We start from the raw sequence: 24,387 nt of genomic DNA on the forward strand, positions 1-24,387 counted from the left end.
GTTCATTTAAACAGATGAGCTTCACCCTGCTTCATAAAACACTACCTCAGCATTCACCATCAGCATTGGGAGGCATTTGCTGCCCCATAAAGTCCTAGGAAAGCTATACTGGTCCTGTTCAAAGGCGTCCATGAGGCAAACTTGCTTCTTAGTAGTCATTTCTTGTCTTGACTGTACTGTGCTTTAGTGATATTCGGGGCTTGGTTTGCACTCAATAACTATACACTTAAATGCATGCACATTAAGGTTATTGGCAGATTGCAAGTTGTGGGTCACGGTATATGTCCAGTTATGCTTTCTTTCCTCAGTAACCATGAAATTAGCAGCAGTAGACTACTAAAGCCTATTTAAGATACTCAGCCTTTCGCTCCTATTTGTTACAAGCCGTTGCTTAAAAGGTGCCCACATTGTTTTGTTTTACAGGTCCTGTGTCTACAAAAATGATCAAGCCATGAAAGACAGCCCAAACAAAAGTCTTCAGGAGGAGGAGCCCTGTCCCAGATTTGCACACCAGCTAGTTTATGATGAGATCCACAAGGTAACAGACCTTAAGTTCTTGATTAACTACGCTGTCTTAAGCGAATAAATTGCTCGTATGGATCGACTACCTACTTTATCTTCTCAGTATGTGAAATGTATGCATTTGTGCGGGCAACGTTGTTAAGAACGGAACTGTAAAAACCTAGGCAATCTGGTAAGCTATCATGAAGATTACATCCCTTTTCTCCGCCTTTCAGCAGCCTCAAAATGATTTGAACATCGCATGGGAAAGTTCTGGCGCTCACTTATGTGTCTCACACAATTTCAGCATTAGCATAATTCTATAATGTGTTGCTCAATGCAAAGGTGTTCACCCCACACCCTCAATACACCCTAAGGCTTCTGATGCAACAACAAAAAGTCCTTAAGCACACTCAATAGTACAGAGTCCAATGGAAATAATTTCACAAATTTCAAAGTTCAGTGTAGCAAGTGTCCAGTTTTTATTGCTCCACTGCCAACACATGTTTTGTCGATCGGGCTTCTTGCCCCACGACTTCATCAGGGCTAAAACAAAACAGAGCCTCCATTTTACATATGCCAAATAGATGTCCTTTATTTGAAGACTATCACCCTGAGACATAATTCCGACCCAGTATGTGACATTTGTGGAAACTCATGCGTAGACTAATTACATACATGATCAATGCACAGTTTTTGAGCCTAGGCTAAAAGCCGCTAAGGTTACAGATCACACTAACAAATATATACACAAACATATCAAGCCAGGTGAGGGACCCATATATGCCTCCATCATAGCTAACTCCAAAGTAAAATCAGGCCATACATGCAGAGAATTATTTAACACCTTTAAAGGATACATACATTGCTGCTTGTGTCACAAGCTAGATGCCCCTCCATCCCAAATTAATCCAGTGCAATTAATCAATAGGTCCCAATTATTAAACCAGCCAATGTGTACAAAGATACCTTATTGTCGTTACACGTGTCTGTAATCCAAAATAAAAAAAAATTATTACCAAAACCAAATCTACAATCCCCACCCCCTTTCACCACTCGATGTGAACCAGCTCATACCTCATAAGAAAAAAGCTGTCACAAGTCCAGTCCAAACAATGTTTCTTTTATAATTCTTTTTATTGAACACAAAGAGAATGGCATTTTGTTACAGGACAAAAAATGTGTCAGGCATAAATAGACAGCATTACTGTGATAAGTCAAAACACTAGGTCAGGGAGGCAGGAACTCAGGTTGTGTAAAGTTCTTCCAAGGGAACAGCGGTGGTTGGGACACAAATATTTCCTCTATATACATTCCATTTGTCCCAAATTGCCGTCCACTTTTTAGGGCAACCCCATGCTACATAAACTGTTTTTTCCCTCAACATGCACCAGTCCATGTCTGCCTTCCAAGAGGCCAATGTCGGTACAAACAAATTTAAATTTAACTTGAGTATTAGTCATGCAACAGCTGTGAATAGTACAAAAAAAAATTACAATACATCCTCCATGTGTCGGTACCACTAGCAGTATGCCCTAAACAAGTTAAAGGGAGCTTACCATATATGTATTTGTGGTTGACACTTAGAGCTTACCTACCTCCGCAGATTTCCAGTTTGAAAAGTGGTTACTGTGCCTCAGATTAAAACCTCCTATCAGGATGATCCATGTTAATTTCCGTGAGTTCATTTATTCCTGAGTGTGTGGTATGAAGACGGGGTCATGTAAATGAGATATATCAGAAGTTCTGCGACATCCTCCCACTTTTTCATCGAAGGGTACTTTTAGTACTACTGGCTTATTACCTGATAACACTGAAGCACCATTACTGTATTACCATTTTTTTTTTTGTAGGAACCGAGAATAAAATCTGCCCTGGATAAAACATTGTGTCAGTTCAAATAGAAAGAGTACTCCCATATACATGGTCACTAGGCAGCATTTAAAGAAATGTTTCTTATCATTTGGATCTCTACATCTTTGCATGCATTTCTTTTGCTATTGCTGCACAATGTGTTTGTTTTCGTATAATTTAACTAAATTAGCATCCTGCGCAGTTCCTCTCCCAAAAAAACGGTTCAGGGTAGGAATTCTCTTTCCCAATGTGTCATAGTAATAATGTCATCTACATTCAGCCTCTTAAATGAAGCAGCTGTGAGCTAACTTTGAGATGCAGGACCTTAAATGTAATACTCTATTTACTATCGCCAATATCTCATATTCCACCTTAAGGATAATTACTGAAAGATTATCGGGAGGACATCAACCCACATGGATTATGACATTTCTGTGGGAAATGCATTCCCTGAAAGCCACACGGGTAGCTTACAAGTGTTCCTTCGTAATTTTTTCCGGGGATTCCCGAATTGGCTCCATTCTAGTAAATATCTGTGCACTCACATCATGGAAAACCCTCAACTTTGGAGTATGGAGTAGCTATACCTAGACTTCTAATGCTAGTAATTGTTTGCATACTGCTGGAATGTCTCCTCCTTTTGTAGTGTCAGTAAGTTGGAGTTTGGTAACATTATATTGTTGCTGTCCACACATAATAAGATTTTTAATGACACTTATTCTATCAGGACAAATTAACTGCATAGATGTTTAGTTTTGCAGCGTGAAACTTTATGGATTCACTATGCTGTGCTTTATTCCGCCATCTAGTGGTTGGGTCCGTTATTGTTGTATTTTTTCTCTTTTTTTTTTCGTGACCCAGGTGGGCGTCGACATACCACCATTTGGTGTCCTTCATGACGTTGATGCGCTTCCTCCGGAAGCTCCCACCTTTGGTTGCCATCTTCAGATTCTTTTTTTCCGCCGTTGGGTCTGGATCGTCCATATAGGAGCTCCACAACTTTGGAGAGAAGAATCCACGGAAAACAACAGAAACATCGAGAACATGCCGGATTACGAGTCGCGTAACAGGGACGACGAAAGAGGAGGAAAACATCGAGAACTTCGACGTTCTACAGAGAATGCGCACACAGGGGGATCCCTGGGAGTGGTGATGGACAAAACCCCCTTCAGATTCTGTGCAAACTGCCACCACAAGTACCCGCAGAAGGATCAACACCCAGTTTGCAATCGCTGCCTGCCGCTCGAGCGTCGAAGCGAGGACTGCAACGCCTGTGTAGCATTCACTCCGAAAACCCTCAGAGTAAGAGAGAGGCAAAGAAGAGCAAACTACAGCATGCAGGGGCAGGGGACACCTCCATCGCTTTGAGATTTGGGACTCTCCATTGGAGAAGAGGACAACATCGCCGAAGGACTGGAGAACGCCATAGTCGTCAAGGTCGAAAAGAAAATGCAGAAGGAGGTAAGAGAGTCGTCGAACCCCAGGCCCTCCACTGATACTCGCAAAAGTGAGTCAAAGTCCTCGAAAGGAGCATTGCCGTCGAAGCACTTGGCGTCCGCAACTGCATCCAAGGACAACCAGCCCATCGGTTCCTTCGACAAGGACTCCCAGACGGCGAAAGCCCAAGATAAGGCAATGGCGTCGAAGAGCAGTCACGAAAGGGTCGCTTCAACGTAAAGAAATGAAGGGCTGAACGCGGATATGCCTTTGACATTGACAACCGCGAAGAGAAAAGCCGAAACCCTCGGCGCCGATCACGAGTCCGAGATGGAGAAGAAAAAGAAAATGCTCGAGGCCGAGATGGCAAGCATCTTGCAACACAAGAGATACTTCGACGAGAAGATGAAACAGTTCACTATTCCGTCGAAACACACGCCTGAAGCCGAAAGGTGCGTAGAGGAAATTCAAGCACCGACCACACCAGAACCTGGCGAGGAACTGGAGGAGGAAGAGCTGTATTACGGTGACGCCGAAGGTGAGGAAGACGAGCAAACTTACCAGGGCTCGACATCCTCAGAGGTGCAGGACTTGCAGTGGCAGGATCTCGACGCCGAATCACCGGAAGAAGGGGTAGAATCCTATCCTTCAAGGCCTTCGCCACCGGACGACATCGGGATCTATAACAAAGTCATCAAGAGGGCTGCAGACACATATGGAGTGCAGCTAGAGGAGGAGAAACCCCAATCTTGCTTCCTCTTGAAGACTTTGTTGCTATCACAGACAAGAAGCCAGTTCCTACCCATGCTCCCAAGTGTACTGGACCAGGGGAAGGAGGCCATCAAGGAACCTGCTATGTGTAAAGCAGTAACCGCAAGGACGGAGAAAAAATACAAACACTCTTCTAAATACCCTGTGTATATTAAGGGATCAGTACCAGCGGGTTCAATTACAACATCCACAGTTAGGAAGAGGGCAAATATACCCACAAATACAGGACCACCTCCATACAAGGAGAGCAGGAGAATGGACCGAATGGTGAGGAAGATGAAAAGGAGTGTGGCGATCCAATGGCGCATCGCCACGTCCAATGCGATCATCAACATGCACGCATACCAGCACTGGGAAGAAGTGGGTGAACTCCTAAAACACCTACCTGAGCAATACCAGAGAAGGGTGAGCCACCTGGTAGAAGAAGGAAAGAACATGGCAAATACATGTCTAAAGTCGGCCCTAGATGCAGCGGAGACATCAAGCAGGCAGATGATGCTGGGAATAACAGAGAGCAGGCATGCCTGGCTAAGGATTTCGGGCTTCATGACTGAATAACAAAACAACATCCTCAACACACCCAGTTTTTCGGCGCTCCAGTTGACAAGAAACTAAATCAATTCAAAAAGGACAATGAGGCAGCTAGGTCCATGGGGGCACTGCAGCAGCAAAACTGGCAGTTCCAGCCCCGAGGACAATCCTTTCGAGGGCGCGCACGAGGAAGAGGAAACGGACAGAGAGAGGGTCAACAACCCACAACCAAGTTACTCCGCTGTAGGACCAACACACACCCAGTCAGCATCTCTAGGGGTGCAGCAAAAGATAAAACAAAAACAAGAACTAACTCAAGACAAACAACAGTTCCTCCAGCACACAACACCAGTAGGAGGCAGGACAAAACACTTCTTCCAGGAGTGGAGGAAGATCACATCAGACAAATGGATACTAAACCTCATACAATACGGTTACTGTATAGAGCTAGAAAAAACCACCTTCAAACAAAAGGCCAAAAAACAGAGTACGCTCAGCAAAGGAGTGGTCTCGTTTGCTACAAGAAGCACAGTAACTTCTAAACAAAAAGGCCGTAAAAATAGTACCATACAAGGAACGGAACAAGGGTGTCTACTCCACCTACTTCCTCATACCAAAGGTGGACGAAACCTTACGGCCAATTCTGGATCTAAGGTTCCTAAACAAGTTCATAAAAACTCAAAGATTCAAAATGACATCTCTCCAAGGAGTATACCCCAGTTACAGGAAGGGGATTACATGGCAACTATCGACTTAAAGGACGCTTACTTACACATCCCCATCAATAGCAAACACAAACATCTACTAAGGTTTATGATCAACAAAACTCACTACCTGTTCACTGTGCTAGCATTCGGACTCAAATCCGCACCAAGGGTTTTCACAAAATGCCTGGCAGCAATAGCAGCACACTTAAGGATGAAAGGAATACATGTATACCCGTACCTCGACAACTGGCTGGTAAAAGCAAGCTCATACAACCAATGCAATCGGCACATGCAAGAGGTCATACAAACACTAGTCCAACTAGTGTTTTCAATCCATTGGGGAAAGTCATCAATAGAACCAGAACAAGAGAAGATATTCTTAGGGGCGGAGATCAACACCATACAGGGCAAGGTGTTTCCGAGCACAAAGAGAACTTTGACAATATTGAAGGAGACACATCTTGACCACAAGGGGCAAGCTCTGACAGTGAGGATAGTGGGTAAACTGATGGGAATGATGGTATCATGCATACATTTGGTCCCATATATCCGCCTTCACATGAGACCATTCCAAGAATGGATCCAACAACAATAGTCACAGGGAGTTGGGAAGATCTAGTGGTTGTCATGCAAACAGTACAGCATGAGATAGCGTGGTGGAACAAAAAGAACATAACACAAGGAAAACCATTCACATAACCAACTCCAACAGTGATCATCACAACAGATGCCTCCCAGATGGGGTGGGGAACGCATACAAACACCCTCAGGTAAGAGGATTGTGGTCACAACAGGATGCGATAAAGCACATCAACTACCTAGAACTGAAAACAGTGTTCCTAGCCTTAAAAGCCTTTCAGATACAAATGTACGGACACAGGGTACTAATCCAAACAGACAATACAACCACCATTTTCTACATCAACAAACAAGGAGGAACACAATCAGTGACACTATCAGTGCTAGCACAGGAAATATGGAGAAGGGCAATTCCAAGACAAATAGACTTGATAGCAATACATCTACCAGGAAAGGACAATATGGAAGCAGACAGACTCAGCATCCAGATGTCAGCATCCCACGAATGGGAAATCAATCAACAAGAAATCTAGAAAATATTCCACAAATAGGGGACTTCGCAAATAGACCTATATGCAACACGCCAAAATGCCAAAACTTCGCATCCAGACAACCGTGCAAATGGTCCCAAGGGAATGCGATATGGATAAGCTGGTCAAGGACATTTGCCTAGGCTTTTCTACCGATACCACTGCTACACAGGGTACTAAACAAATGCAGATTCAGCAACATGACGCTAATACTGAGCACCTCAGTGGGCCAGACAAACCTGGTTCTCACAGATTATGGAGATGGCACAAGCGCCTGCACACAGGTTCCCCACAAGAAACGACCTGTTAATGCAAAACGGAAGGGTTCTACACCCAGAGCCAGAGAGCCTCAGCCTGGCAGCATGGCTCTTGAAGACCTAGAGATTGCACACCTCGAACTACCAGCAAGCACCATGGCGGTGCTAAGAGAGGCGAGGAGGCCTACCACAAGGAAATGCTACGTAGCAAAGTGGAAAAGATTCCCCGAATGGTGCATTAGGGAGAAACTACAAAGAAGAATTTCCAAGGAATCAACAGTACTCAAGTACTTAACACATCTACTACAAAATAAACTAAGCTACACATCTCTAAGGGTGCACTTAGCGGCAATAGTGGCTTACACAAGAGGAGAAACAGGGAAGAGTTTCTTCACTTCCCAAGTAGTAAAGAGATTTCTAGAAGGGGCAAAGAGAATCGCACTGCCAAACAGAATGCCACCTCCAGCATGGAACCTCAACGTAGTGCTAACTCAATTGATGAAGGTACCATTTGAGCCTATTCATTAAGCAACACTGCATATGCTCACGCTAGACAGCCTTCTTAGTAGCTTTCACATCGCTACGAAGAGTAAGTGAATTACAAATTATAACACTACAAGAGCCCTAACTACAAATACACAATGACAGGATCGTAATGAGAACTGATCCACATTTCATGCCAAAGGTAGTGTCAAGAATCCACATGAACCAGACGATAGAAATACCAAGTTTTTTCCCAAAACCAACCACAAGCACAGAAAAGGCGTTACACATACTGGACGCCAGTAGAGCAATAATGCACAATATAGAAAGGACAAAAGAATGCAGGAAAACAAAGAAATTCTTTGTGTCCTTTTCCAGCAGTTTTTTGGGACGACCAGTTACCGATGGATTGCACAAACCATACAATTCTGCCACAAACAAGCAGGGCAAGAATTGTAAGCAGCGACGCATGCTCACTTAACAAGGAAAAAAGGAGCAACAATTGCGTTTCTAGCAAATATCAATCAAGACATTTGTAGAGCGTGCTACTCACCCGTGAGGATCTCAAGGCGCTAGGGGGTGGGGGGAGCAGCTACTGGTCTTGAGGAGTCTCCTGAAGGTCAGCAGGTCTTGGGTCTGCCGTAGGTGGGCGGGGTGGGTGTTCCATGTCTTGGCGGCGAGGTGGGAGAATGATCTGCCGCTGTTGGTCATTCGACAGATGCGTGGGACGGTAGCGAGGGTGAGGTCGGTGGAGCAAAGCTGGCGGTTCGGGTGTAGAAAGATAGCCGTTCGTTAAGGTATGCTGGTCCGGCGTTTTGGAGTGCTTTGTGGGCGTGGTTGAGGAGCTTGAAGGTGATCCTCTTGTTGACCGGCACCCAGTGCATGTCTCTCGGGTGGGTGGTGATGTGGCTGTGGCGAGGGAGTCCGAGGATGAGGCGTGCGGAGGCGTTGGAGTCTCTTCTGGAGTGTGGCCGTGGTTCATGCGTAGAGGACGTTGCTGTAATCCAGCCTTCTGCTAACGAGTGCTTGGGTGACCGTCCTTCTGGTTTCAGTGGGGATCCATCTGTAGATCTTTCGGAGCATGCGGAGGGTGTTGAAGCAGGAGGAGGAGATGGCGTTAACTTGCCGGGTCATAGAGAGCGTGGGGTCCAGGATGAAACCCAGGTTGCGTGCGTGGTTGGTGGGAGTCGGGGCAGTTCCCAGCATGGCCGGCCACGAGCAGTCATCCCATGCGGAGGGGGTGGATCCGAGGATAAGGACCTCTATCTTGTCCGAGTTCAGCTTCAGCCGGCTAATCTTCATCCAGTCTGCGACGGCCTTCATTACCTCGTGGAGGTTGGATTTGGCGGTGGCCGGGTCCTTGGTAGGGAGAGGATCAGCTGGGTATCGTTGGCGTAGGAGACGATGCGGAGGTGGTGTGCTCGGACGATGTTGGCGAGTGGTGCCATGTAGATGTTAAAAGGGGTCGGGCTGAGGGATGATCCTTGGGGTACGCCGCAGGTGATCGTGGTGGCTTCGGATATGAAAGGAGGAGGCGGACTCTCTGGGTTCTGCCGGTGAGGAAGGAGGTGATCCAGTCCAGGGTTTTGTGTTGGATCCCTGCGTCGCGGAGGCGTGTGCGCAGGGTGTGGTGGCAGACGTTGTCGAAGGTGTCCGAGAGGTCCAGGAGGATGAGGGCCGCTGTCTCGCCGTTGTCCAGTATGGCTCTATTGTCATCAGTGGCGGTGATGAGGGCAGTTTTGGCTCTGTGGTTGCTGCGGAATCCGGATTGGGAGTGGTCCAGGACGTTGTTCTCCTCCAGGAAGCGGGTCAGTTGTCTGTTGGCCGTCTTTTCAGTGACTTTCGCTGGGACAGGAGCAGGGAGATGGGTCGGAAGCTCTTGAGGTCCTTTGGGTCTGCCTTGGGGTTCTTGAGTAGGGCGTTGATTTCTGCGTGTTTCCAGCTTTCCGGGAAGGTGGCGGTCTCAAAGGAGCTGTTGATGATTTTTCAGAGTTGGGGTGCGATGATTGAGCTTGCCTTGTTGAAGATGTGGTGGGGGCAGGGGTCGGATGGTGAGCCGGAGAGGATGGTGTTCATGATTTTGATGGTGTCTTCGTCGTTGGCGTGGTTCCAGGAGAGCAGGAGGTTGGTTTGTTTGGTAAGTGTTGAATCGGGGGTGTCTGCGTCTGTTGTTGCCGTCTGGATGTCTGCGATCTTGCGGTGGAAGAAGGTGGCCAGGGAGTCGCAGAGTTCTTGCGACGGTGGGATGTCGCTGGAGCTGGGGAGGCGAGTTCTTTCACGATGTTAAAGAGCTCTTTGCTGTTGTCGATGCGTTCCATGAAGGAGGTTCTTTTGGCGGATCGGGTGAGTTGGTGGTGTTTGCGTCTGGTGTTCGTGAGGGTGGCGTCGTTGTCTGGTCGTTGCGCCACTGCTTCTCGAGTCTTCGGCAGGTGTGCTCGGAGTTCTAGAGGTCGGCGTTGAACCAGACGGCTGTCGTGTTGGTGCGCTTGTTGGAGGGTTTCCTGATCGGGGCGAGGGTGTTGGTGCAGTCGTCGATCCATTGTCTGAAGTTGTGGGCTGCAGCGTCTCTCTCGGACGGCTCGGGTGGAAGGTTTCAGGCAAGAGTGGAGATGAGCTGGTCTTCGGTGACTTTTTTCCAGCTGCGGTGTGGGATCCGTTGTGGTTGATTGTGCGTGGTGTGTTTCTCGAAGGAAAAATGGATGCAGTGATGGTCGGTCCAGTGGAGTTCGGTGGTGTGGCTGAAGGTGACGTGGTCGCAGGCTGAGAAGATGGGGCCGAGCGTGTGTCCAGCGGAGTGGGTGGGTGGGTGCCGTGACAAGCTGTTTGAGTCTGAGGTTGGTGAGGTTGTCGATCAGGGTTGTGGTGGTACTGTTGTTGGCATTCTCGAGGTGGAAGTTCAGATCCCCAAGGAGGATGTAGTCTGTGGAGGCGAGGGCGTGTGTGCTGATGAGGTCAGCGATGGATTCGCTGAACTGTGCATGGGAGCCAGGGGGTCGGTAGGCGAGGGTTCCTCTGAGGGTGGTGTTGTGATTGACGTGGATCTGGAAGTGTAGGTGTTCAGCAATGCTGAGGGAGTCCTCGGTGTTGGTTGAGACTCTGATGGTGTTCCTGTGGATGATGGTGATTCCTCCTCCTGGTTTGTTGTTGTTACGGTCCCTGCGAGTGATCTTGTAGCCGTCCGGGATGGCTATGGCAGGCACTGAGGAGGTTCTCATCCAGGTCTCCTTCAGGAAGGCGACGTCCGGGCCGGCGAAGTCGAGTAGATCCCAGAGTTCGATGGCGTGTTTGTGGACTGAGCGGGTGTTCAGTAGTATGCAGCTGAGTTTGTTGTGGTCAGTGGTGGCGTGATGGGCAGGGCGTGCAGGAGTGCGCTGGCTGGTGTGTTTGCAGTTATGGCAGGTGAAGGGACCGTGGGTGAGCTTCGGGGTGGCCTGGAAGCAGGTGGAGGGTCAGGTGTCGTGGCGCTCGCGAGGGCCAGGGGGTCTGGCGCTGGGTGCGGTCCAGGCACGGACAGGCGCAGACGGGCTTGCCTTAGGTGGCCTTTGATCTGCCAGCTGTGCGACCCCACAACGGTCGCCATTATGTAGAGGGGGGTGGGAGTAGAGGTGGTGGCGGGAGTGGGGCTGGGTCAGGGGGTGGGGCGCGTGGGAGCAGGACCGGTGGAAAAAGCGGGAAGCGATAAGGCGCTAAACAACAGTAAGCACAACAGTAATCCTCCAGAATGTAAAACACGCAAAGCACATAATTTACAGTTCCCAAAAGAACACAAGACCTGATAAAGGCAAATACACCTATTCAACATGGTCCTCAGTGCACATGTTCGCTAAGCACTACTGCGTAGATATTCAGATGAACAAGGAAGCGCAAGTGGGACAGAAGGTCTTACAACACATATTCAGATCTGCCAGCTGTGCGACCCCACAACGGTCGCCATTATGTAGAGGGGGGTGGGAGTAGAGGTGGTGGCGGGAGTGGGGCTGGGTCAGGGGGTGGGACGCGTGGGAGCAGGACCGGCGGAAAAAGCGGGAAGCGATAAGGCGCTAAACAACAGTAAGCACAACAGTAATCCCCCAGAATGTAAAACACGCAAAGCACATAATTTACAGATCCCAAAAGAACACAAGACCTGATAAAGGCAAATACACCTATTCAACATGGTCCTCAGTGCACATGTTCGCTAAGCACTACTGCATAGATATTCAGATGAACAAGGAAGCGCAAGTGGGACAGAAGGTCTTACAACACATATTCAGTAATCAACGCTTATCTTCCACCCAGCCACCACAAACCTAGCAAACTGCTACAAAGTCTATGCACACCATAGTGAATCCAGTAAGATTCATGCTGCAAAACATATCGTTTCTTACCTGTCGGTGTAGTTTTGCAGCTTGAAGACTTTCTGGATTCACTAGTGATCCCACCCTCCTCCACCAGAAAGATGAGACAGGAGGAAGACTATTAAAACAGGAGGAAGACTATTAAAAAGAAGAAGAAAAATAAAAAAGAATCCGAAGATGGCGACCAAAGGTGGGAGCTTCCGGAGGAAGCGCGCCAACGTCACGAAGGACACCAAAAGGTGGTATGTCGACGCCCACCTGAAGAAATACAACAATTCCGAACCCACCCACTAGATGGTGGAATAATGCACAGCATAGTGGATACAGAAAGCCTTCAAGCTGAAAAACGACACCGACAGGTAAACTATATGTTAATATGCTCTGTGTCCATTAGAAGTCTTTGTTCTACTCTTTGCAGGCCTTTGTACTTTTCCTACCTTGAACTCACTCCCAGAATCTTCAGTTTTCACATATGAATTGAGTGATTCATTTTCACTTCTAGGTGGTATTTGCTCTATTTCTTTTCCTTATCAATTTCAGCTAATAGCACAAGATCTTTATTTGATACATTAATGGAAAACTCTTGCTTCTTCACTATTGTTGTAACTGACTGTAATATCCCCATAATAATGGCAATATCCGGATTAATGTTTGTTGTGGTTCTTGAATCTTCCTATTCTGAGCATTCCTTACTTCTCATGATCCATGATATTTTGGCCCTGTCAAAGAATCCCTGAAGTAACTTGGAGTCTTCTGCCTCATTTTGTGTTTGAAGCTCGACGTATTTGTCACATTTACAACTGTTTGAGCGTGCTAGGTGATGTTGTGCGGGCCCTTCAATGCAGCGGGAGGAGCATTCACCACCTCTTGTGCTGGCCTTTTATTATTTTCCCAATGTGCTTCTCTGCTGCTCTGTTGGAGTCACGGAATCCATAAAGGCTCCCACTTTACCGTGCAACTCTGCCACAGATTCACCTCCCACAAGGACTTCTCTAGAATTCCTGTTGGCATCCTCAGGGTTTACAGCAGAAAATCTCAGTAATGCCTGCCTCTGCTTTCTTGGCTGCACGCTCTTTTCTCCTGAAAGAATCATTCTTGCTCCAACCACTCTACCTCCCTTTAATCATTTCCAATGTATTATTAACATCAAACCTCTTCCTTTTCTTCCATGTGCACAGTAATATATAATTTGATATTTTTAGCCTATGGCCTCTCCCTCTCACCTTTCCCACACAATACTGTCTGATCTTAGCAGGAAGCCTTTTTAAGGTCTGCAACCATTCGTTTTCATCATTGTAAGGTCCTTCATCCCTTAATCCTTTGCTACTGCCTTCAGCATTCCATAAAATGTATTTACCTTCTATCAATAGAATGAGCAGATTGAAGAATAAAACACCACTTTCTCCAGTCCCTCAAAGTCCATTTGTCAGTATACGTTGCCTTGAAAGGTTTTCCAGATCATTGTTTTTCACTCTTAGAAAAGAAGAGAACTTGGTCTGAACTGTTTTGCGTGTTTTGGCTGGCTAGTGATTCCTCAATGTAAGCTCTGCACAACAAAACAAGTCACACTCTGCCCCCCCCCTTACCTGCCTTAATACTAGTGACCATATTGAAATTCCTAGCTTGACTTGAACAGAACTGCCAGATCTTTTAAACCATCTCAGGAGTGGTTTTGAATAAACCGGATGTTCTGACTTCAGCTTGTCTCAAACTCTTAGTGCACAAGTGGTGGAAGCATAGCATTGAGCACTTATTTCACCACTACTTCCTATTTCCCTTTGAGATAGCATCTTCAAAACCCTGAGTCTGCTCAAAATGATGCTGTGCCACCCAATGGACAGACACCTTTCTAGAGAGGCTCGACGATCAAAAAACACGATGGCTGACTTTCTGTTAGCCATGGGCTTGATAGACGTACGGCAGGCGACTCATCCACAAGTTCAACACTGCACTTATTATTCAGCGGCCCATAAAAGTAACTCCCGAATTGACTACATACTCACAGTGGCAGATTCAGCACATAATCTTAGCGAGGTCAAGCCCTTGGCGAGAGGGATCTCAGATCATGCCCCCATTACTGCGCGATACACAGTCTATACAGCGCCCACTCGGAGGACAATTACAATCCGTCCATGGAGCCTCAAAATCCCGCACATAAAGACTGCCCTTGTTAAAGACACTGATTATTACTTTACCGAAAATGTGGGGTCAGTTCAATCAGTGCAGGTGCTCTGGGAAGCCTACAAAGCTGTAATCAAGGGTCGGGCCTTCTCCCTAGGCCATAAGAAGGAGATGGAGAAACAACTAGTGTAGCTGGAACAAGACATCCTAGTGAGAGAACAGGCCTTGGAGGGTAATCAAGATGAGGCTAAATGACACATTTTAGAGCTCAAACGGAAGTACAAAGACTTAGCAACTGAAACTGCCAGAAGGAGACAGCAGGCCAAAACATATAGAATCTATGAATTGGGCGACAGTGCTAGCAAACTCTTAGCCTGGCTGTAGAAAAGGGAAAGCACAGAGCGATGGATTAAAGTAATAAAGGGACAGGATGAGACGTGCCTGCGGAACCTTTGACAAATAGCGCATGGGTTTGCATGCTACTATGCACAACTCTATTCCCCAGGCACAATGACCACCATAAATGAGGCATGGGAGATAATCACTGACATACCAATCCCAGCATTGACAATAGAGGATCAGCAGGCATTGGATGCAGATATCACCGCTGAGGAGATCAGAGCAGACATTCTTGCTATATAATCCGGTAAAGCTGGAGTGCCAAATGATCTCCCGATTGAGCTTCTTAAAGTAACGGCCTCCAAAGTTGCACCCCATCTGCTAGATATGTATCTAGAAAGTAAAACCGTTGGTGCACTGCCCAGAGATCAGAGAATGGCTTCCATAGTGGTAATACGCAAGGCAGGCAAACCAGAGGAAGAATTTAACTCATACCGGCCAATATCCCTGCTAAACATGGAGGCCACAATACTGGCTAAAGTATTAGCCACACAACTGCTCCCCTTGGTCACACGGTCGGTCCACCCGGACCAATCTGGGTTCATGCCTGGCCGTAACACCTCACTTAATTTACGTCGGCTCAAGGGAGTGCTCACGAGAAAAAATACCATTTTCGAAAATGCAGCCATATCATCCCTAGATGCTCGTATGGCTTTTGGTACGGTCGAGTGGTAATATATGTTCGTGGTCCTCGCGCGTATGGGCCTAGGGACGTCGTATCTCGAGTGGGTCAAACGTCTCTATGCTGAGCCACTTGCTCAGTTGGTAGTCAATGGGCATATATCCAAGACCTTTACCCTGCGCCGTGAATGAGGCAGGGCTGCCCGCTGTCTCCCCTTTTCGCCCTGATCCTGTAACCTCTTGCATGCTGGATACGTGGTGACCCATTGATACGTGGATTGAAGTGGAAGGACAGAATTTGGCTTTATGCGGATGACAACCTAATATATGTTGCCTCCCCCCGCTCTTCCATTAGCAGAATAATCCAAATATGCTCTAACCACGGCAGATATTCCGGATACACTATTAATTGGTCTAAGTCGGTTGTGTACTTGCTCCACGGGCCGGCCCGGCCTTATCGGCCCAATGTGAAGCCCTTGTCGTTGGGGAAGGATTTCGCTACCTTGGCAACTACCCGTCACTTTTTTTATGACCAAAACCTACTAGGACCTCTGACTCGGTTGCAAAGCGATATCTGCCATTGGCAAACGCTGCCGCTATCATTACTAGGACGCGCAGCACTGTATAAAATTATGGCTGTGCCTTGGCTCCTTTACGTGTTACAGAATGCCCCATACATCGTGCCTGAAATTTACTTTTAGGCAATAGAGGGAGAAGTTAGAAATGTACCTTGGGATGGGAAACCACCACGCTTTACGGGACCCAAACTGGTTAGGGGGAATCTCCCTGACAGATATTCGTAGCTATTATAGAGCGGCATACATTGCTAACATAAACAAATGGGTATACGGTGCACAACAGGACCCAGCGTGTCGGATGGATGATTGGCATATGGGTAAAGGGGGATATTGAGAGACACTGTATACAAAACCGGGTAAACAGCAGCTTTCCGGCCCCACCGCCCTCACGATCGCAATATGGCACTCCACCACCAAGAAGCTAGGCTGGTGTAATAGAGTGACACAAATTACACCCCTCTGGTGTGCAGCCCTGCTGGGCAACTTAAGTAAAAGTAAAGGATTTGACAAATGGGATACCATAGGTATGTCGCAAGTGGGCGACTTGGTAAAAAGGGGAAAAATACTGACATTTGTAGAACTACAGAAGGAAATAAATTATCTGCGCGGAAAACTTTCAAATACCTGCAAATCCAGCACACCTTACAGGAGGCGACTAAACATATGGAGGAGGTCCTGGAATACGCACTGGTTGAGGACAGACTGCTTGCAGACCCCACGGTCAGTAAAGTAATCTCACTCACGTATAGGAAAATAATTAATCATTCACCAGATCTGATGGAAAGCCTTTATACACGCTGGCAGATAGACCTGGGGGAATTAGAGGAAGAGGACTGGCGTGAGGCGCTATCCTCCCCACGAGAGGTGGCCATACCATCACAACTGCGATTGGCTCAGCTTAAAATCTTACACCGTACATATATCACATGCACCACCCTATTTAAGATGGGTCGAATCAGCAATACTGATTGCACACGGAGGTGTGGGGGAGGGGTTCGGGCACCTTCTACTACACACTCTGAGATTGCCCAATCATTCAGGTATTTTGGGTTGCGGTGAAAAAGGTGATAGGCGACGTGTGTGGGATCATCCAGACTTTGTCCCCCAAGACTTGTTTACTCAATATTTGGGATGCTACGGATTTGAGTCGCATGGACCAGCTATTGGCAGGTATGGGCTATATACTGGCGAAGCGCAACATTGCCTGTAGATGGGGAGTTCCTGAATCGCCAACGATAACGGAATGGGAGCATGATGTCGATTGGTGTATGTTAGCGGAGCGGGCAGTGTACACAAATAGAGGATGCCCCAAAAAATGGGATAAAGTCTGGGGGGAAATGGAATGCGAATAGAGGCAACATTTGCACCTCCCCATCAGAACGGGAGAGTGAGTCACCAGAATAACCGCATGATACTCCTGAAGAGGGTGGGGGAGGAGGGAGCAATATATTGTATGTGTAGTGACTAGAATGATTGTTTGTCAAGATCCAACAATTTTCCATATGTTTGTACCGTACTATGCTATACTATAATGTGCAATATAAAGAGCTTATAAAGACTAAAAAATCTGTGTCTGTCCCACCATCTCTGTGAGTCAGGGGCTTTAGAAGACTGGTTTACAGCTACTCTGGTAACACTCGCTGACTTGTATATTGCTAGTCAAATTAGCCCCCAGCTACAAATTGGCACGCTTTCTAATTCCCTTGACGTGACTCTTTTAAATATGCCCAACTTGCAACAGAACCAGAAGGAAGCAGCGTTACATGCCCCTAACTCTGTCGAAATGTTTCTAAGGAGTGATTCTTTGAGAGAGGAATTTCTGAACCGTGTAGGCTCACCAACAAACATCAAAGCCATAATATACTTCTGCATGGGAAACCAAACTGGGAACGAGAATAACTGAGATCTATTGAGCACATATATGGTTTTGCACTGCAAAATCATCCATCTGTGCACACCACAAAGACTATGGTTACAAGATTGGTTACAAGATTGTTTTACATTGTTAACTCACTCCAATTAGCGTCCTCACAATATTTGGCTCACGGGAGCTATGCTGGAGGGGATCTGTGGAGCAGAGTACAGTGGCCCACGTGGCAGCACTGAGACCAGATCAAAATTTTCTAGGCAGACATAATAGATCAAATAAAACGAATAACTACCATCAAACACAGGTGAAGATATAGTTTACCCATTGACCACCTACACTGGCAAACTCCTTGTACATTTCCTATTTTCAGCTTGTTTAACAATGCCCCATGCAAGGAAAGAACCAAATCCATTGTGTGGTGGTCCAAGATTTAGCATATTTATTCTTTTGAAAAGCTATCTGCTTTGGTATCTGATACGGTAGCAACATTTGAGAATATTTGGATCCCCTTCAGAACATTTATCAAAAACACAGAGCGACATTGAGGTGGTCCATGCCACATGTCTATAGTTTCTACACAGATTTTGGATTTGTAGGCCTAGCCGCTCTCCATTTTCAAGTGAAGGAAACCAACCCACCAGACATTTTAGAATAGTTCCTGGCTAATGTAAGATTATATTGACCTTCACTTGTCGTAAAACATATGTATTCCAATGTGTTACTGTGGAAATTCACAGTAACATGATTGATAAATGTGAATTTTCATGATCCCCGTTCTTCCTTATGTTCCCTCCATCTGAATATCAAACACTAACCATCCCTTGAGGATTTCTTTAATTTTGCATGCATTGCCGATGTGACAAGTATGCAACACCCTAAAAAACGATTTAAAATAAAGGTGTAAAAAATAATTGTTGTTATCTGTAAGTTTTCTGCCATCTATGTGTGGTGCAATGACTGATTTAAATAATTTCTCTTTTGGGGTAGTAAGGAAGGCAGTTGAATGATGTAGCAAGGTGAAACCAAAGTAGAGAACAGACACAGTCCGCAACTATTTGGAACCTCCGAGTGAGAGCTTGCTTCTTTCAATGGACGCCTTGTTTATGATTTGTCAGCTCTTAAATTGTTTCTCCATCAGAAACAAGCTATTTTGATTCAAATATTCCTGAAAAGCAGGTTTAGGGTTGGTAACTGGGAGGGGTTGGTATTGTTTCATATAATTCACTTTGCAGCTATTATAACTAAATGCAAGTCAGAAAAAATCAACACTGTGTTTTTGAGACTACACAGAGTTAATGCAGAGATTTTTATTTGCCTTCTACATTATTCTCCAGTATGTTGTACAAGGCCTGGAGCTAAAAAAACACGAGTATTGATTTAATGCATTCCTTAAAACTATCACAGCATATTAATAATCCAACCTTTTGTAAAGGACATCCAATGGTTCTTTTTATGTTATTTTATTGTAATGCAATGGTTTTAATTAATGTTTGCAAATAAACTAAACTTCATCCAATGTATCTGATCTGGACATTCAATCTGGGCACATCTAACACGGACTTCTTGCCATATGTGCGCTCTAGTTGTTTTTTTAATTAATTCGATCTTGCTTTTAAGAACCACTTTGTAAGAGTCGTACTGAATTTAAAATTTGTTGTAAATGGCGGAAAGTCAGCTCAGGAAGTCTATAGGCTACTTTAAATTATACCAAACCGAGACTGAATGCATTTTTAGGTGAGGCAGAAAAATATCTGTCTTGGATTAAAAAAAGCTGCCAATCTGCATGTACCTAAAACAGGTCAAGTAACAAACGATCTGTACTGCCCCATGGTTCACTCAAGAATCAATAGTGACCAAATTAAAATTACAAGTGTCAGTTGTGGGAAAGTTATGAAGACTCAAGTAAAATTAAGTTCTAACAAGGCATGGTGAGCTATAAAGAACAACTGTTGAAAATCAAAAATACATATTACTCCAATAAGATCTATGAAGTACGCAGTCCTCAAAAAGAGATTTTAAGAATCCTGCATGAACTATCTTTTGCAAATATTTACGCAAAATCAGAAAAACCTTGCAAGAACTCTGTAATGAATTAGACCTATTCTTTAATGACAAAATAAGTGCAATTATAAAAAAAAAAGGTATTTCTTAACAACCTAAAATTATTAATTTGATTCTCTTTTAGTAAAATGAATCCGGTCCAGGTCTCTGATTTCAGACTGCTTGATATGAAGTTACTGCAAAGTTTAATTCATAAGGTTAAGTCAGGATCTCCTCTTGAAACTTGCCCTCCGGAAGTTACAAAATGGATCTCTCCAACTTTAATAAAGCCATTGTATTTCTTCTATTAAAAATCAGATGATAACTCCTTATTCTGAAGAACTATCTCCTTATTGGCATTCTGTGCTAAATTATTGGAAGCATACTTGGTCCAAGAAATCTGCATGCACCTGCAAGTATCTAATTATTGTGATCCACCACAATCCAGTCTCCGCCCTGACCACAATACAGAAACTGTGATAATCTTCTGTTATCGATTAACTAATAGCTGATTTGGACATGGGACTTGTGCTATTAGACCTCTCTGCAGCCTTAAACACAGTAGGCCAAATGATGCTCCTTTTTGAATAGATTAAATCATATTTGAAAGACCAGATCTTTTCTGGCAGAAAGAGTCCCAGTGGAACATGAAGTTCCACAAGGCTCTGAGCTGTCTTCTCACTTATTTAACATATGTATCAGACCTTTGATAAGAAAGAGGGTGTCAGCTTTATAACTATGCAGATGTCTCTCAGATCCTTCTCTGCTCGGATGGTAACACCACTTCCAAGCAAAACCTTTAGAATACTATCGCTTTGTCGGCGGATAGATGAGAATAAATCACCTAAAACTCAACGCAGACAAAAAGAAAGTGTTAATCATAATTAATAACTCAGATTTGTGGACTCGCCATCACTGGCCTGTGGAAAGGGGCCCAATCCCAACTCCTAAAAGTCAGCAAATGTTCTGGGAGTGTTAGTTGATTACTATCTTGCAATGAAAGGTTGTCTTGCTTGTGCCTCTCAGATAATACAGAATCTTCCACACGGTGGCTCAACACTCGGCGAAGCAGGAGACATAACACAGCACCATTAGAAAAGGGTTTTATTTTACAAAATGCAAGGACTCTCTCTTTAGAATAAGGTTTGGGGTTTTATTTTACACAATGCTCTGTAGCAGAAAGGCTTTCCCAGATGCCAAATGCACACCATCAAAATATATGTAGAGATATATATGTTTACATGCAAGCAATCTAAATGCATGAATAATACTGATTAATAAACAAGCAACAAATAATATGAGATAAGACTCGAGCAAATATACTGGGACGTCCTGCAAGAGATCAGAAAGCTAAATATAAATCAAATGATTACTTTGGATGTGCACCTCAACTCACTCACGCATCACAAAGAAAACACCTCAAATGATCAAAGCCACTGGCCAAACATCACAATGGCAATAACCAAATCTCAATACTTCACCTGGTGCACACACTGCGTCTCAGCCCACTCCTGACTGGGGAAGTTAAACAGCCGTGGTTGAGAGCCTCAGCAACCAGAGTTCCATGCTCCGAAGTAGGCGCGTCCGTCCCCGTTCGGATTCCAAACTCCCGGTTTCTAAGTCAACAACCCTCAACTTTATAATCTCAAAACACACTAGAAGGTTCGGGAGAGACCTACCCCCGCGCCAGAGGAACCTTACCAGAACTGGCCAGCTTCCAAGCAAGCATTCCCATGGCAGGAAGGAATTCCCACGTCCCCTTCTCCAAATCTCGCATGTTCCAGCCTTTATCTTGACGAAGCTCACAAAGTCTTCCGGGTACATTAAACAATCTCTCACAAAAGCAATCCTTGAACGTGATTAACCCAAACAACTTGCAAGCGCTGCTCTGTACGCAGAAAAAGCTGAAGAAAGGCAAAGTCAGATTTCAGGATGACATGAGGCCATGTAAAAACCAATAGTAAGAACTTCATAATTCTCATCAATGTACAATACAATGCACAACTCTGCACAACTGCTTATAGATTCACATACTTCATCTCTCAGTGTCCTATAGGATCACATACTTCATCTCTGAAAGTACAACACCAAGCACACTTGTACATCACTGCCCACAACACTGCACTTCGAGACCAAAAAGTACATTCCACACCTCTCTCTCCCTCTCACGCTTTCAATTGCACATCCCACATGTTCTGTTATTGACAAGGCTGTCCTACTCCGTGACAGCTTCCACTAAAAGACTGCAAGATTACAAGAAATAAACCTGTAAGAGAAGCAAGGCATATGCAGGACGTTGTATATTCAGGCTAGGATAAAATAACACACCAAAGTCAATTAAAATAATGATAGTCAAAGGTCATCACAGGGTGTCAGACCACAAGAGTGCCTCTAGCACTACAAAGGTGCATTTTTCTTTCAGACAACCAGGAAGCTACTTCCCTATTTTTCAGTAGTAGCTTCAAAAATAATAATAGCAGTTATTATTGGTTCCAGGCTTGATTATACAAATTCTGTTTACCCAGAACTCCCTAGATGTGACTTATATAGACTGCAATTGGTAGAGAACTCAGCAGCAAGACTTGTCTTTAAAGCCTCCAGAAGAAAACTGACTGCCAGTAAAACAAAGGATTCCGTTCAAAACCTGCTGCTTGGCCTTTGCTCGGCACCCCAATGTGTAGCAAAACAGATCATTTGATAAGCACCATCACTGTCTCTTCATTCATCCTCATCAAATTTTTAACAGTGCTTGGGTTTTTTAAACGCAGTCTTAGAGGACGAAGTTCTTTGACAACAACAGAATGGAATTTCCTTTGCACATACTTGCATACTGAAACAGAATTTAAATCCTTCAGCAAATCCTTAAAAGGATCTCTGTTCAGACAGTCCTTTTTTTGCTGAGTTCTTGATTTGCTATCATGACTGGCTTCTCTCACTATTCTGATCACTCTCATCACCTTTCATTTTCATGAAATCACTGGTAAACGAGTGTGTTTGATTTGTGACCTACAGTATTCCCTAGTACGTTGCATAATGGATAAGGATCTGAATATGAAGAGATGCCCACATTTTACCTAAACAAGGAGGGAGTGTGCAAAACTGCTTCTTGTACTCCTCTCTCTTGTCCTCCAGGATACACTGAACAACCTCCTACGCATCCGGTAACATGAGAAAAGAACCTAGAGTATAGAAGAACAAGATTCTATAAATTAAGTAAACTTAGTATCCCCCTCGGACCCTAACCGTGAATATGGTCTATTGGGGATTAAACTTGGGCAGATCTTGAAGGTTCCTTATATAGTGTGTCTCAGCATGATGGATCTCTCAGCAGCAATACCATATTGTATCTAAGAGTGAATAAGTCGTCTTGTAAGTGTGAGAATGAGTGTGCATAGTCCTGGCACATTTGGAAGCCAAAGTATAGATTCCAAGCATGTCCCACACCTCAAATCCCTTGAGGTGAGTCAAGTGTGCCAGCCATGTGCCAAACCAACCCCATTTCTTTTGTAAGCTGGTCAAGCTGTCCGGTTGCCTTTAAAGTGTCCCCTTAAGTTTTTTTTAATACCACCAGAGCTGTAGAGTGCCTAATGATGGGAGGACATACTCCATAAAGAAATTCGCCACAATTTGTTTATACATGCTGGGCTAGACCCCAACCCAAATAGACATCATTAACCACCAGTCGTTGTGATGCTTGTAGGAGAAGAAAACACCCAAGACTATCATTACATTTCAGTTTGTAACACATGGTCATGGACACCTGTGGGACCCTATTTATGCAGGCAATATCTCTTTAATCCATTAATAGTACCTGTCAAAAGGTTGAGGAGAGATATAATTTTGAAATGGCTTGCCCCTCGCTAGTACAGACCCTGTATGAAAGCTTCTGGCAAATTAACCATGTTTTTGGACTGACATTGAGACTCAGACATTGCAAAAAGCCACCCCTGTAAAGCAATCCCACCTCCTTAATTTTAAACTCTGACTGGGAGATGCCACCATCTCTCTGCCCCCCTTTGTTGGACAGACACAGGACTTGGCCCAATTAGCCAACATTCCTGAGAAGTCCTAAATGAGTGTAGCATGTAGACCAGAACACTCTGGCCAGCTCAGTATTGTATGCAAATCAACAAAGTAGAGGGAATCCAAATCTTCTACAGCTGGTGCCCTTTAAAAAGCCTTCGATCTCGGTGTCTGAATGTCCCCTTCACTTCCTCAAGACAGCCCAGAAATTGAAGGTTGTTCCACCGAGCCCTCTTTTGTTCTCTCAATTATGACTTTAGCATCTCAGTATCAACACTCAGAAATATGAATATTGACAGTGTAACTATGGAAAATAGAGACCTAATTGCCTAACTAATTAGGGAAACCACAGTCAAGAAAACTTGGATACCAGGTAAATTAATCTAATTAAAATGTTAATCACCCTGATATAGCTAGTGATGAAGGCTGTGCTTTCAAGATAAGTTTCAAAACTGATAATTCTCTAGGTTGGTGAAACAGTGCATCAATTCCTCACTCCCTTTAGCAGGAAACACAACGGGGGTTCTTCCCTGCGGGACGTGAGTCAATCTAGGTAGTGGATTTCTCAGAGAAGCCTGTGGCTACATTATGGCTTCAGATGATGGAAGTGGGGGAACTTATGTTTTTCTCTGCTTTCATTTCAGTAGCTTTGGGCTGCTTCAGGTGTTGGAGAATTGAACTAAATGAGGGTCCACTCAGAGTTGTCAGGCTTGTTTGTTGTGCTGGTCAGCTGGCAGACATCTCCCTT

At 45.0% G+C, this 24,387-nt stretch overlaps 1 protein-coding gene across 2 annotated transcripts in view; it reads left to right on the forward strand.

Annotated features, from left to right (window-relative positions):
- The window catches only part of MKLN1 (muskelin 1), a 653,324-nt gene that overhangs the window by 557,852 nt on the left and 71,085 nt on the right, over positions 1–24,387 (forward strand). For both annotated transcript variants that reach the window (XM_085653584.1, XM_085653585.1), the window contains exon 14: positions 424–538. In XM_085653584.1, the coding sequence (XP_085509710.1) occupies positions 424–538 (115 nt within the window). The remainder of the gene's footprint in view (positions 1–423; positions 539–24,387) is intronic.

This window comes from Triturus cristatus, chromosome 4_1, assembly GCF_964204655.1.
Source record: "Triturus cristatus chromosome 4_1, aTriCri1.1, whole genome shotgun sequence".
NCBI classification, from domain to species: Eukaryota; Metazoa; Chordata; class Amphibia; order Caudata; family Salamandridae; genus Triturus; species Triturus cristatus.